This window comes from Anopheles arabiensis, chromosome 2, assembly GCF_016920715.1.
Source record: "Anopheles arabiensis isolate DONGOLA chromosome 2, AaraD3, whole genome shotgun sequence".
NCBI lineage: Eukaryota > Metazoa > Arthropoda > Insecta > Diptera > Culicidae > Anopheles > Anopheles arabiensis.
The window spans coordinates 81,680,917-81,696,006 of record NC_053517.1 but is presented as its reverse complement, the minus strand read 5'-3'; the positions used below and the strand labels follow the sequence as shown (position 1 = coordinate 81,696,006).

At 43.9% G+C, this 15,090-nt stretch overlaps 1 protein-coding gene across 4 annotated transcripts in view; it reads left to right on the top strand.

The window, feature by feature from the left end:
* LOC120897838 overlaps positions 1-14,506 on the top strand; it is a 59,667-nt gene extending 45,161 nt beyond the window's left edge. The window contains exons 3-6 of one of the 4 annotated variants that reach the window (XM_040302973.1): positions 6,883-7,120; positions 10,059-10,195; positions 10,531-10,718; positions 12,958-14,506. In XM_040302973.1, the coding sequence (XP_040158907.1) occupies positions 6,883-7,120; positions 10,059-10,195; positions 10,531-10,718; positions 12,958-13,048 (654 nt within the window). In that variant the 3' untranslated portion in view covers positions 13,049-14,506. Of the gene's footprint in view, positions 1-6,882; positions 7,289-10,058; positions 10,197-10,530; positions 10,719-11,111; positions 11,783-12,957 lie in introns of those variants that run through there. The other 3 variants (XM_040302972.1, XM_040302974.1, XM_040302971.1) reach the window with 3 other exon arrangements.
* The last annotated feature ends 584 nt before the right edge of the window (positions 14,507-15,090 follow it).

The following is a 15,090-nucleotide window of genomic DNA, read 5'->3' as shown; positions in this document are numbered from 1 at the left end:
TGAGATCGAGCATTTTTCAAGCTCGCACGGAGAAGTGGCAGTGGCGAACGGCGGGATTGAGGAGTAGATTAAAAATAACAAAACACGGCACTCATCGTCACTCGGTCGGGTAAGCTGGAACTGGAAGAATGGTCCCCCGGTCGGAATGCGAACAGATCGCACCGCCTGGCCAGGATTAGCGCATGCTGGAACGGGAGTTTACTGGAGAGTTCCATTTCCATTTCCCAATTGGTTGCGTGGTTTCGAAAGGTTAAGGCTTCCCCCTCTCCCCACTGTAATGGTTTTCCTCACGCCCTCAGCACTGCGATCATCGCTCGAAAGTTGTTTGCATTAAATTTCAATCAAGCGAAAGTAAACAAATCGGCCCATGCTTCGGGAAAGAAGTGCACCGGCCAATTGGAACGTACTGGGATTAAAAGTTTTTCCAGCTTGTTTGACCGTTTGGACGCGATGGGGGGAGACAGGGAGCATTTTTACTGCTGAAACTCAATTAAACGGTACCTTTGTAGCGTAGATTTCTGAGACCGGTCTGGTAATATTTACTATGGAAGATTAATAATGGTTGGATGGTTTTATGATTATATTTGAACGAAATTATAATTCCACAAATACTACAGGTGGTGTGGAGTACCTTAGTTTATACATTTTTTTAATTTTTGAACTCAATATGATATAACATATATTGAATACAAAAATACGATATAAATATATAAAATATAAACAAGATTTTTGAAGCATTACTAACGCCATAACAATAAATTCCATATTTTAAACTATTATTTTTCATTCTGTGCCCGAGCATTTCTTCAATCTGCGTTTGCGGAATGCAACAAACCACACTACCATGGAATTTCCATTTCCATTGCAATAACATCCTGCCAAAGATAAAGGCGTACCTTGCGCACGTGACTGTCCATGGTCCTGCAGCAATGGATACTAAAAAAAAAAGCGTTCAACCCAAGTCACGTCTTTCCGGTCATATGGTCAAGGTAAAATGGTGCCACCCCTTATCGCATAACCGCAGCAACAAAGAAACTTTCTTATTTGATAGCCATTACTCTTTCCCCTGCACCGCGTGTCCGAGAAGAATGCGCTATCAAAACTGCATTCCTCCGTACAAGGTGGTGCACATGTCTAAAAATTCGCCATTCGTGTCTGCAATCTCACCATTTCGAGGTATGCCACATTTCATTTTCAGCTTTTTAAATTTAAACAAAAACGAGAAAAAAGAGATTTTATGCTGTCCAACTGCTTTGGAATTCGCTGCTTCCAATCATCTTCTTTTTTGGCCTCCAATGCTGCTTAATGATTGAAATTCCTTGCCGAATGCGTTCATTGCCCATTGGACGACGCGCGGCTTTGGTGGAATCAAGTATAGTGTGTGCATAAATCTGGACCGATTTCCGGGACCTTCAGCTGCCTTTTAAGCTTTCTACCATTCCTGCACGAATCTGCAGCTATCTTTGACACGTACACGTGGGAAAACTGAAAGCATCCAAATTTTTCCCCCTCATGTGTGTGAGTATGTGTGGTGAAAAGACTCTTCCCTGCAATAACCTACGAGAAGCTACGGTTTTAACCTTTCACCTTTTTTTTTGGGGCAGTTTTTGTTTGTACGGCGTTCGTTTTATTGGAGGTGAAAGCCCGCGCGAATGGCCGGGTTTTCCACAGCACCGAAACTGGGCGGATATACGGCACAGCCTTCCATCCTTCCATCGTTCCACTCGACCGGAAACGGATAAGAGACCGTAGCCCAACTGCTCGCTCCGGTCTTATCCTTTTCATCATTTCAACCCGGTTTCCTTCTTTTTTTTTGACTTTTGGCCCTTTTGAGAGGTTATCGTCTTACCAACTACTACCACAGCCCTGCCTTTCAGTTCCCATCCCCTAGCGGAAGTGGACTTTGAACATCGAAAATACTCCGAAAAGTGGTCACGGGAACACAAAACGAACGCTTCGTTTCCTCCGTTTTTGTCACACACCGACTGTGAAGCAAAATCGGCTGGAAATTCATTCAGCACCAACACACGCACACACAAAAAACCAACCAACCAGGCAAGCAGGTGGGATGTAAACGGGTGGGTGTTTCGGGTTCAGGGATTTCGTGACCGGGTTTGGAGAAACCTTTTTCTGCACAGAAAGTCAATTCGGTTCCGATAGAGCCGACCGAACGGGTGACCGTTCGTTTTGCAGCACCATACCCGCGCAGTTCCGTACCGTTTAGGAGCATTATCGACCGTGGAAAGTGCTGCGAAGTGCAAAAAGTGCTATGATTTATAGGGGATTTATTAATTAAACGCTTCCGGGTGGTCCCAGGTCATGCGTCTGCTGGGACCCATCCTTATCAGCTGACCAGCAGTAGCAGCAGCAGCAGCAGCAGCACCATCGCACCGGAATCGGGAAATTCCAACGTTTTCAGGTTATCTGAAAAACGGGCACAATGCCGGGCCAGAGATGCTACCTTTGTTGGCCTTTCTTGGGTGGGGAGTAGCGTGCACGAGTGAATGTAGTGTAATAATAGTTTCCCATGATTTACGGGAATGTTTAAGTCCCATGACAGTGGAGGTAGAAAACATGGACCTGATATTTTCGAACAAAATGCAAACATATTTGTTGTACAATTAGTTGCTTAAAATATAAACGAAATAATGCGGATGGAGAAGCCCAGTAGCTCATAGTGACTAACTGGCTGCGTACTGATGCAAACGACGCAATATCTACTTTGTCGATTTATCGACAAGTGTTTGCTTCAAGTGAGCCTCAATTACGACAACAAACATCAAATACCACAAAAATCGACACATTCATATTGAAATGCCTTGCTTTACGCGCATAAGAAAGTGTCGCTGCGTAACGATGGAGAAGCCCAGTAGCTCATGCCACACAACTGGCTGCGTGCAGAATTTGAGCGATTGGACATGATGATTTTAAAGCCCTTGCAATATTGTTTGTACCTCCATTCCGACCATTAAGCCGTGTGTACACTGGATTGATAAAGTTCACAAATCCGCCAGTTCGTTACAGTGCTGCACGTAAATTTGCACAAATCAATTAGGGAAATGATACGATAAGAGTCACAAGCTGGTCACAAACAATCAACGGACCCGCAGCACCATGGTACGGACTGCATGCATCATCCAACCGCCACTAGCACAGGCGTAATATCCGACCTACTCAAACAAGAGCGATAGGTCACGGACCTCCACGCGGTAGTACACCATCATACCGAGGAGCGCGAACGAGAGATCGACGGCACACAAATAATCACGATTGCAAGTGGTGATTATTATCGTGTGATAGCTAACGAGTCGGAACAAATCATACCCCATACCCGAGACCTCCCTCCACCCGACGCCCGCCCGACCGGTCGATTACCACACGAGCCACCAGTACGGTGCTGCCCGACTGGCGCCTGTTGAAATTTAATTAAGGACGTGACCAAGTGATATCTCCCCACACAGTGATTTTCTAACCCCTCGAACTGGTGTGAGTTTGTGAGTGTTTTTGTACGTGCACTTTAGCTTGGCTAACGGGCCAATCGAAACGTAGGTAGGGCGAGAACGGCAGACACTTTTCGACTGGCTGGACCATGGTCAGGGTCAATCGTAGACTTGTATATGCGGTCGCTTTCCGCTTGCCGTAGATGGGGAGCGCATCGTGACTGATAAATCCGGGCCAGTTACGTGGTCGTAAAATTGGTTTGCTACGATTTGCTACGGTTGATTAGAGGAGGCAACTTTATTTGCCGCTCGAGCTGATTTGCCGACACACGGGAAGGTGAAGGAAGCTTGTTGGAATTGGTGCACGGTCGAAATTAAGTTTTCCATGGGTGTTGTGTGTGGCGCCGAGACGGCTATAAAACCTTTCGGGGTAGTGAGAAATGTGGAGGGTAACACTTCACGTCGGTTACACAGAAAACTACGATAATCAAAACTCCAAAACTGCTAATTTAGAGACATAAACTACATTGCTGAAACAGGTTGTTATGCAAAGATAATCACTGATAATAATCGTTACTCTTGCAACAGGAGGTAGCTATGAACAATGGATGCCACTTCATGTAACACAATCCATAAAATTGGTCTGAAATTCTTCCCAAAGCAAGAATATCAAGTCGAATACAATATTATTTTACTAGAATCATTCGTACCAAAAACGAATCCGTGCAGCACACGCGTAATGAAAAATACACACGACGTTTGCACAAGAAAAGCAATTATTCTTCGCCCTTCGGAGCCATCTTCATCTCAACCCACAGCACATTCGCTACAAAAGCAGTATCTTCTGCTTCTTCCCGGCTCTCGCTTTAGCCTGGTTCTCTCGCTTGTTTCGCTTTCCCAACCATTTGTACAGTGGGAGGATAGCTCGCGGTAGCAAATACTTTAATGCTCTGGTTTTTCTCAACTGCTCCCTGCAAACCACACACACAGTTACTCCTCCAGCCGGCATTATTTACCATTTGCATCGCGTCAAGCGTGTGGTAAGAGGGGGGCAAAAACCTTGGAAGCGTGACCAAGGCCAGCACGTACTGGATTGTTGGCGATTTTCCATTATAAATTACACTAACTGAACTGAGAAACGAGCTCGCTGCGATGTACTCGCTGCTGTAGCTTAGTAACAGAGATGAAGTTTTCAAGGAAAAAATATGATAAGGATTTAATATAAGATTTGAATGGAAGATTGTAAGTAAACGAATGATATCGATACATGAAACACATAAAGCATCCTTGGAGTTTAAGCCTTTTTGAAATTTTGTTTAATTTTTGCAATTTTACTCTACTGTTTCGACCACATTGTAATAATATCGATATCCACACTACTAACCGTTTCTCTGTATTCCTCAATATTCTCCATCAACTACTTTTTTCATTTGTTATGTGTTATTTTAAAGCAGGAAAATGTGCCACTCAACAATCAAAATAGCCCAACAAATAGATCCATCAGCACCGAACGCTGGCATTACCTCTTCGACAGAATTGGCAAACAAGCGCCTCCGGCACGGCAAGGTGGGGCCAATATAAAATCCTACCCAAATACAAACACCACCCCCGAGCGGAGCGTGGTGGTTTGGTCTTGTAAATTACTTTTTTCGAATTCACTCTTCCAACGCCACTTCCGTTCCGTGCATCTCCACCCAGGACAGGCAAATAAAATTCGAACCTTTCGTTCCGGGTTCCGAAAACGATTCAAAAGTGCTTGCCCACACAAAAGCCGCATGGTTTTAAAACACAGGCTACAAAAAGGCTACCATTTATGCCCTCTCCCTCGATCGATATTGACCGATGGAAGCGGATGTAGTAAACCATTTCCATAAGCTTGAGTTTGTTGTTTTTTGTATAAATAAACTTACCGAGTTAATAAAAACCACTGCGCAAATGCAGCAACCTTTTGCTTCTTCTGCCTTCATACGATGCAGCAAATTCCTCGCAGCACTGCAACCGTGCACAGTGCAGCAGCTTGGATGTAAAATAAAAATTTAATTGACATTTTCTCGCCCAAGGGCCCCACACGATCGCAAACACACACAATGCTGCGCGCAAAATACTTTGTAGCACGACAAAAAAAACGGGCGCTCCAGCAGTTTTGCTTTGTGGAACGTTAGCGGTCAGCGTGAGATGGTGGGATATTTGTTTTATTATTTTTCTTCACCCACCGATCAGTAGCGGGGTTTCTTTTTTCCTTCTCAAAACAACCAGATCGGATGTTAAACGGGAACAGGTTGATGGGTCATTGTAATTACCACCACCACCAACAGTAAAACGGGTTTGTCGTTGTTGTGTCGAATCAACTAAAACGAAGCGTGGAAAGGAGCAAAAGAGAGGATGAAAGAAAGCATCACCGTTTGCCGTCGCTGCCGGACATTAGGGTGGACGATGTAGGCAATCAGTTTTAATTATTCTCCCCACGACCCTCTCGTCCCCCTTAAGCACGACGGCGGCGAAAGAAAATTACATCCATCCAATGTGGCACAGCGGTCCAAAGCGGAAAGCCAATAAAGCCAGCGAAAGCTCACCGTAGCTCCTCGTACTGGCAACAAGGGGCCAACACACTCACACACACACACACACACCTATGGGTGTATCTTTGTGACCGACGGACCCGAGAAGGTGGCTGGAAAAATAATTAGAATTTATTATTACACATCCCAACCGAGCACGGGCGGACGATCATCTCACGGTGCGCCTCGGCGTTCCGGCACATGGATACGTATTCTTACGGCTACTCTTTTGCCGAGCAAAACCATTCATACGTGCCATCCATCCATCATGGGCCTATATACAGTGCAGTGACCACCATCGCATCATCATCGCTCATAAGCTATCCGCTTTGCCCAGCCGCAAAACTCCCGCTGGGAGATGGTGATGAGCTGCGGCGAAGGACACGCACACACACGGGTTGGTTTTGCTCTTAACCCGTTCCAGGGATGGGAAGATGAATGGATGTGAGGGTTCGGCTTCAGCCAGATCGGATCATTGGCATGATGTGTAGAAGAGCCCTGTTGGGCAGAATGGTTCAAGAGTACGGACTCTTGTGCGGAAAGGGATGTAACTCGCTGTTCTGGGTCTGGTGGGAAATTTAGATCAGGAAACATAGCAAACCTTCCATCCATGCTTAGGATGATAAGTGACGCGATGTCTAGGGCAATCAGTTTGAGCCATCGTTCTCGGTTCTCGCTGTAAACTGGCCGCACCAATGTGAATGCAAATTGATCCGGTAAATCTATGGTAGAAGCTATTTTGTAGACGCATTTAAAGTGCTTTGTATCAATACTGAATTATTACGAAATACTATCATCTAGAATAACATCAAGATACTTTATATAAACGAAAGCACAAAACTAACTTTCCCTCTTTCTCTCTCTCTCTCTTCTCGATTGCACAGATGAACATTCTGGTAATATCGTTTCTGGCGGTGGTGTCGCTGACAACCTTCCCGGCCGGCACGTACGGTACGCCGGCCGCTAGCAGTGGCGCGCACGATCCGAAGAAATCGGTCGCCGCCGCCGAAGCCGCCCTGCCGGTCAACGACAACGGGCTGAAGGAGATCTGGCAGGAGGACGACCGGGAGGTGCTGATCCGCAACGAGCGCGGCACCAAGAACGGGGGCAGCGCGGCCGCCGGTAAGAAGAACCACAAGAAAGAGAAAGTTTCCCCTTACAGCTCACACCAGCAGCACCAGGAGCAGCAGCAGCACCAGCAGCAGCAGCAGTCTGCAACCGGAACTTCTGGCCGCAAGGGACAGAAGAAGGTGAAACCGACTGACGCGACCAGATCGGAGCCGGCAGCGAGTAAGTGAAGCTTTCTTTACGCGTGTGTGACCGCCGAGTGTGTGGATGGCGCGACCCAAGCTCTGGAGTGAACCTGCTACACTAACCTGCTACTAACCCCACCGCTGCTTGAGGAGTGTGTGATTTTGTGTTCTTTGGTTGCGATATGTTCTTTGGTTTTGGTTTTGCTTATCAGTTTGTGTTGTGTTTCCTCCGATTTTAAGTTGATAATAAGAACATTCCTGGAAATGTTCTTAAAATTTCTGATAACAAAACAGGAGTTTTGTAATAAGTGAGATTCAGATCTGAAGCCTTAATAAGTTATCATGAAAATCTCATGCTCAGAATTAAATTGAATGATTTATCAAGCTATAATGCACCAAATTCTGAAACCTTTGGGCAATCAGAACTGCAGATCAAAGTGTATACTTTGGCTATTCTAAGACTACCTCAAATTATTTAGTATCCTCAGATACATTGCAGCACCATAATTGTATCATCTGCATTCTACTACAGATACTATTCTTAATTGAATGTATACCTCAGAGCTATGCATTACTGGTTGAATGTTCTGGATTCCAGGGTTTTGGTGCCTCAAATTTCCCGAACAAAAAACAAAAGTCCTCGGAAAACGGAATACTTAATTTACACCCGCTCCAAGTTAATTTATGACCCGCGCTTCTGTGAAGTGCACGGGTCGGTCGGTGGTTTCCGAACAAAATTCAATGTTTGAGTTGGACCTATGTTTTCGTGTTAATTTATTACCTGCTAATTCGACACGCATACACTTAAGCAGAATTAGTCCCAACTCCCTTACACTATGAGGTCGACCTCTGCGGGACGCGGGACCGAAGAGTTGTGTGCTCGGGGCATAGCGAGACAAACCACAATCCCTTGCTTGATCCGGACGCATCGTATACATCAGCGACCCGGCACATGTCGATCGGTGTGCGAGGGATACACAGACACACAAAGATCACACACTAATTAGACTCATATGCCACTCGGACGCTAATGCCACGCTGATCCCATGCAGAATCAGTTAGAGGACCGTGCCGATGTGTCCTAACCTCAAACAAACGCAAGCGGCCAACGGGCAACGCGTCCCATCGTTTGTGTTGGTCGACCTGTATGTATGTTAGGGTTTAGCTCGGCTACGACTACAGCAACATACCAGCCATATACGCCATAACCACCCGCCCCCTCTTTCACGACCCTCCCTCCTCTATTGCATCGTTAAACCCCACTCCCGGCCGGGGCAGCAGCTTCTTTCTGGTGGAATGAATTTAATCAAAATTAAGTTTACCTCACAAACATTACCGAACGCTTTGGATGCGCTTACTCGACCGACATACCGAACGCCCCATGTGGTGGTGGTCAGTACCGGTGAAGACATCCTGCAACAATCGCCAGCCACAGCCGCTTTCAGCTATGTACCGGAGCGTCGCAATACGCTTTTCCGAGCAGCATCCGACGTGGGATGAAAATTGCTTTCACCAATCGTCGTCCTCGAGCATTTGCACCCTACCAGGGTGCATGCCACGTGCACTATGATTACCATTTTCATTTTTCATGTCCCACCCAGCAGCAGCAGCACGAGCACAGGTCCTTTGATTTGTGCCAAATAGCGAAACGTTTGGCCCCGTTCCCGCACGGTGGCACAATTTTACGCTTACTGCTCCACCCCGATCCCACTGCAACGCATTCGTGCAGTAAACGAACCAACGCTGGGACGGTTTTTGTTCCTTACAATGTGCAAATAATTCATAAAATGTGCTACAAATGGCACCAACGTGTGCTGCAGGTTGCGGACTCGTTCCGCGTAACACCCATGACTGAAGCGTTATTTGTGCCGTTGGTGCATTTGTGGTGCTTTTCATTACTTGGACCTTGTAGGACATTTTTTCTTCTGCGCAATGCGTTGATTAAAATGGCTGCCCGTTCCTTCTTTCCATGAATATTTATCGTATATCGTAAGAAATTTTATGAGACCTGCTTAGCGGCTATCCATTAATTGGGTAACGCTTACGGTGTGATATTTCAAAATAATCCCCCAATTAGTGTAACAAAACGTAACGCCCGCTCTATTAATTCCGTATTTGGCGCCACAAAATACAAAACCACCATCATCAGTTTTGGTACGGAATTCGGAGTCTCGAATCTCTTCGAATAGCAACATTTGTGAGATTTTGTAGCATTCCTTAAAATCCGTTCTCTCCCTCTATGTAACATATCATAACGCTGGAAGGAACCCTCCATTATCTATGAGCGTTACGTAATGAAAGGATAAGCCCTTACAACCAAATTTTTTTTAATGCTTTCGAATAGCCACTGCAGCCAGAATCTGGTTCGTAATGTTTATAAATCATTTATCAAGCGTTTTAACCATTTTTATAAGACAAACATTTGAATCATCTTAACCTTTGCGTGATTTGTCGTATAATTTTAGTGAGAGTGTGAGTGTGTTTTGATCTTTTCTTAATTTCTTCATTCATTACTTAAAATGCATAATTTAGCACGTTATTATGTAAAAGGTGTGTGTGTTTCTATCGCCGAATAACAAACGTAACTAACTAACAACAGTAATCATACTAACAGCACAGCCGTAGTGTCTACGGTAACATCCATCTAGATATGTACCGAATCTGCGATAAACATAACTTTCTATAATCTTATTTTTCGCCTTCTTTCTTTCCGCAATCTCTTCCCACCGTATCGCTGTGGATACGCATGAATGGTAAAAACAAAAACAAAAAAAAAAAAAAACACCAATTCCACCGCCCAACCGCAGACTCCCAGTGCCGCTACACCAAGGGACCGTGGACCGAGTGTGACGCCAAGTCCAACACACGTTCGCGAACCCTTTCGCTGAAAAAGGGCGAATCGTCTTGCGTCCAGACCCGTACCATCCAGAAGAAATGCAAAAAAGGTTAGTCGATGTCATAAAACCGAATGATTCATCCCTAAAAAAGATAAAAGGGACGCTCTGAAATCAGACTCCTTGCTATTTGATGCCAAAAGCATGACACATACACGCAAAGGGACTTTTTGGTCGCTTAGCTTTCTTCCTATGGTGACTTTTTTATCCCTTCCCATGCCTTTACCCATCAACCATTCCCAAGCTGCTACCACCCTCCCAACAACTGAAACCATATTGCTGACGGCAAACGATCTTATCTGTTAATTTTTAACTTTAATGCTCGCGGATAATACAACTGTATGCCCTCCTCTTTCTTTGTTCATTTGCTTTTAATGCTGTCGCCAGCCTGCCGTTACGACAAGGGTGCCTGGTCCGACTGCGACAACAACGGACAGATGTCCCGCACGGACAGCCTGAAGCAGACCAGCGATGCCACCTGCCAGACGACGAGAGTGGTCAACAAAAACTGCAACCAGGGCAAGTCCAAAGACAAACAGAACAAACCACCGAAGGCCGAGAAGAAGGAGAAAGGTAAATGTCCCGACAGTGGCACACACACACGAGCCACTTTTAGCCCTTTCGTCCACAGGTTCGGCCCACTGGGCGCTACCACCCACTATGCCGGGGTGAAAGGGGAAAAGAATGAAAAATGGTATTACACTATCTCGGGGCAAACTTTAAGCAGGCTAAAAAGGGTTGCTCTTCATCAACCCGTTTTGTGTTGCTTTTGTTTGTGGGTGTGTGTGTGTGTGTCGAAAAATAAACGACACTCGACCATTGCTGTGGGCCACCACCACCTGCCCCACAGTATGCCTTTTAATATGATCATTTTTTCCACCACGATCCTCCACATCCGAATTGTTGTGTAAGCGAATGGGAAGTAAACATGAAAAAAAAACTTTGTTTTTCCATCACCCCGACCAGTGCGAAAGCTTAAGCGGTTCCTAAAGCTGCACAACAAGCAGAAACAACCCAACAACGCATCCTAGTTCGCGTAATGGACGCATCCACACACACGCAGCCCAATTCTGCGGTTGATCTTCTCTGCAGCGCCTTTATCTTTGTGTGTGGCGGCTTCGAATGTCGCTCCTTTTTAATGTAATTTCATCCGGGTGAGAAGGTTGTCGTTTGTTGTGCGATTGAGGTTTTGCTGTGTTGTAGAAAAGTTGATCGAAAAAAAATAAAACTACACCTGCCGCGGCACCAGGCACTTGTGTTTCCACCAATGCACTATTATCTCCAAAGGAAAATGGACAAGCAAAAAGAGTGTTTAGCAGCATTAGCGCACATAAAAAAACTGATGCACAGAAGCTTTTTGATTGACCTAGATAATTTAAAGGCTTAGTCAAAATTATGAGACAGAGAGAGCTGAGAAATCGTTGCAATATTCGTAATATGAAACTTAATTTGTTGTTTTTGTTTTATCTCGCACATTTTGTATTAACTCGCCATACAATTTATTGACAGTTTCCTATTTATCGTTTGAATAAATCCTCCACGTTTAAGGGATTTGAATTAGAATATTTAAAGAAACATACAAACAGTGGAATGTTCCCGAGAAAATGCAACAATACTATGAAAGTTTGCAAGAACATAGGACAATCGTTCCCGCAATGCTCAGCATAATTCTTTGAAATAGTTATGATTTTAAACCATTTTTATCAGATTTTTTAAAAAAATTTACAAAAACTTAAATCAATTAAATCAATTAAAAGAATGATTTATCACAGTGATTTATCAAAGTATAATTCAATATTTAAATAAATATTTAAATAGCTATTGGTACGTGATTAGATATTTTCTTTTTGAGCTGACTTATTACAAAGTGCAATCATTTACATCCTGTTCGACTTAATAATATATTCCTCTCAACAACTTTTTGTTAACAACACTTAACGGTATAATGCCGAAATTTTTGTTTTGCGGAGAAAACCCCAAATTTTTAACATTGATTTGCATTTGCTGTCGCGTTTGACAGATATAATTATTAAAACCAAGGTCTTTGAAGGAGAACAGGCTGCAGAGCAAAACCCCTTGCTTGGTTGCCATTTTCAGCTCGCTTTAGACAGTTTTATGAAAAAGTTAAAAAAAAAGCTAATATAATAGTAGAATGGTTAAAAACGATTATTGTAATTATGAACTATTATCTAATTCCTATGTTGTATTTACTTTTTTTTTCTAGTCATATAATCTGTCATTGTCTAGTCATATAATATAACTGTCAATGAATCACAGGACGAGGCCAAATATTAATTGTAAACAAGATTCAAAAAAAAATCACGCAGTCAATTCAAAATTATGTGCGATACAGTCCAAAATCCTTCGAAAGCCCTATATGTATCCAATGGGTATTTGGGTGTAAAGATAAAACTATTCGTATATTAATTAACGCTCTCACTAAAAAAAGGACTTCTAGCACTTTAAGAATACAGGGTTTATTGGTCAGTTCCCACAATTTATTGGTCAGTTCCCATGATTTTTTGGTGCGTTCCCACGATTTTTTGATCGTATCCCATAGATTTTTGGTTCATTCCCATAATTTATTGATATTTTCCGATTGGATATCAATACAATTGGAACCAACCAATAAATCGTGGGAAACCCTGTATGATTGATAACGTAATAATCACATAAGAAAATGGCGCTCCACCAATAACCCCACGCAATGGATATGAGTTGAACGCACTGTTTGCAGTGAAAAGTTGGCTTCGAATTGTCCACTAACTTTTCTCCCTCTTTCTCTCTCGTTTCCTCCCTTCCGCAACCACAGGTGTCCGCAAAAACCGCCAGTAAATGCATCACGAGCGCGTGTGCCAAACAACACACTCACTCCCTACGTTCTACAATGTCTCAGTTTCTGATCGGTGCAGCCGGTGCAGATCCCGATCCTTTCATCCCCCCGGCGCAAAGCAAACAACAGCAGCACAACATCATCGCCCAATGTGGTTACAATAAGCTACAATCGTCTTCTTTAAAATAAATACAAAACGGAAAGGAGAGCGAGGGAAAGGAATCGATGGGGTTAAGAAAAGAAGAGGAAAAAAACACAAACCCCTAGCTGCCCATCAATCCCAAGGAATTGGGATCGATCTGTCTCCAGACGCCCTCCTGCAGCATCCCCGTTTTTTCACTTACTTAGTTGCGATGGAATATAGCAGGAGGAAGCGAGTGTGCGCGTGTGTTGTTTGAATAATTAGACTTACGGCGTATGTGCGTGCGTATGGTTCTTTTTTTGCCACGCCACCGTACCTCAGTTCCATTTCCCTTTCATCTTCTCTTCTTTCTTCGTGGGCGGTGCTGAGATCGGTAGCGTTATTTATTAAGCAGATTAGCAGAGAGACAGAGAAGCATTATATCATTCATACGAACAGACACACACACACACACACTCACAACACAGAGCATAGGAGCAACATCAACAAGAAGCATAACAGATGTAAGCATACAACATAAACTAGGCATTAGTGGCAAATGTTTTACACCCGTAACAGGTTAGTTCGAAGATGTGCAGATTATTAAATACATGCAGTACATTTATCGGTACGATTATAAAGTGCCAACACACACACACACAACACACATTTCTCCAACACTACTTACTGCTGCAACAGAGCCGTGAGCAGGGTTCGTCGGGTGTGGGATATTTCGATAATTTCTAGCAAATAATAATAAACTGAACGTCTAGACACCGACACTTTCTTGAATGTCGTGTAGCGCTGCGATGTAGTATCATACCGGCAAATGGCATTTTTCAGATCTTATGTCAACAAAAAAGCAGAAATCATAATAAACGTAATAAAACAACTGAAATGATTAAGTGAAACAAAACCACCTTGGGGTTCCTTGGGGGCACTTCCAACTATCCAGCAGGGTCTGAATGTGGTCTGGTAACAGTGTGGCCTGTCTTTTTAAATAAAGAAACACTTTGAACACAAGAACCTCTGGCCCTGGCCGCCCTGTTCCGAAGATTGCAGCCTAAAGCGGGACATCTAATGTGGATCGTCCCGCAGAGTCTCGCGCTTTTAACGATTCAAACAAGTCTGTCTGCCCAAATGTACAACAGAAAACAGAAGGGTTTATGTGTTGTCTGTGTGAGTGTAAACGTAAAGTAATGTATTTCTCAGAGGAAATCCAAAACGCGGCTTTATGCGCGGTAAGCAGGAAGAAGATAATACAACAATGCAACAACGCACAACGCATAACACATTTCATAAATGGAATCAAATAAATAAACGTTTTATCCTTCGAAAGAAAATGCATTGAAGGAACGCATAAAAACACACAAACCGAAATCAAACCGAGACAAATTCATGCAAGATTCTTAAACAATAGCACACATCAAAAAGGGAGAAAAGTTATTAGTCAGAATCTTTTATCTCTCTGGAGAAGTAAATATATTGACAGAACTGTCGCCTCATTTTCCCGGCCTCTCGCGGCGTTGCTTCGTACCGAAAGGCAAAGAACTATTAACTGTTTCAACGGCCATCACTAATAAACAGCAGCAAGATCAGCTTCTTTCAATAAACCGAGAATCCCTAACCCGAAAACTCTTCGCGTTGCGACCGTTGCTGAGAGCGTTGACGAAACGAGAACCGAAGCATAGCATAATCGCAGCACTCCTATATTTGCTCCTAGATAACAGAAACAGCAAGCTAATCGACATGAATTCCATTTTCAGTAGTCAACTTTAAAACCGCCAGCCAGGCCGGTATCAGTTTCTCTTCCGTTTGCAACATCGACGAATGTGGTGCCGTTTCTTCATCGGTTCAGGCAGGCGGCGTTTGCTGTTCGTTGAATGTTTTGCGATAGATTTAAAAATCACCCACCCACACACACACACAACACACACACACTCAGATCCATACACACAAACACATATTTCGCATGGAAAGGGTAGAGAAAG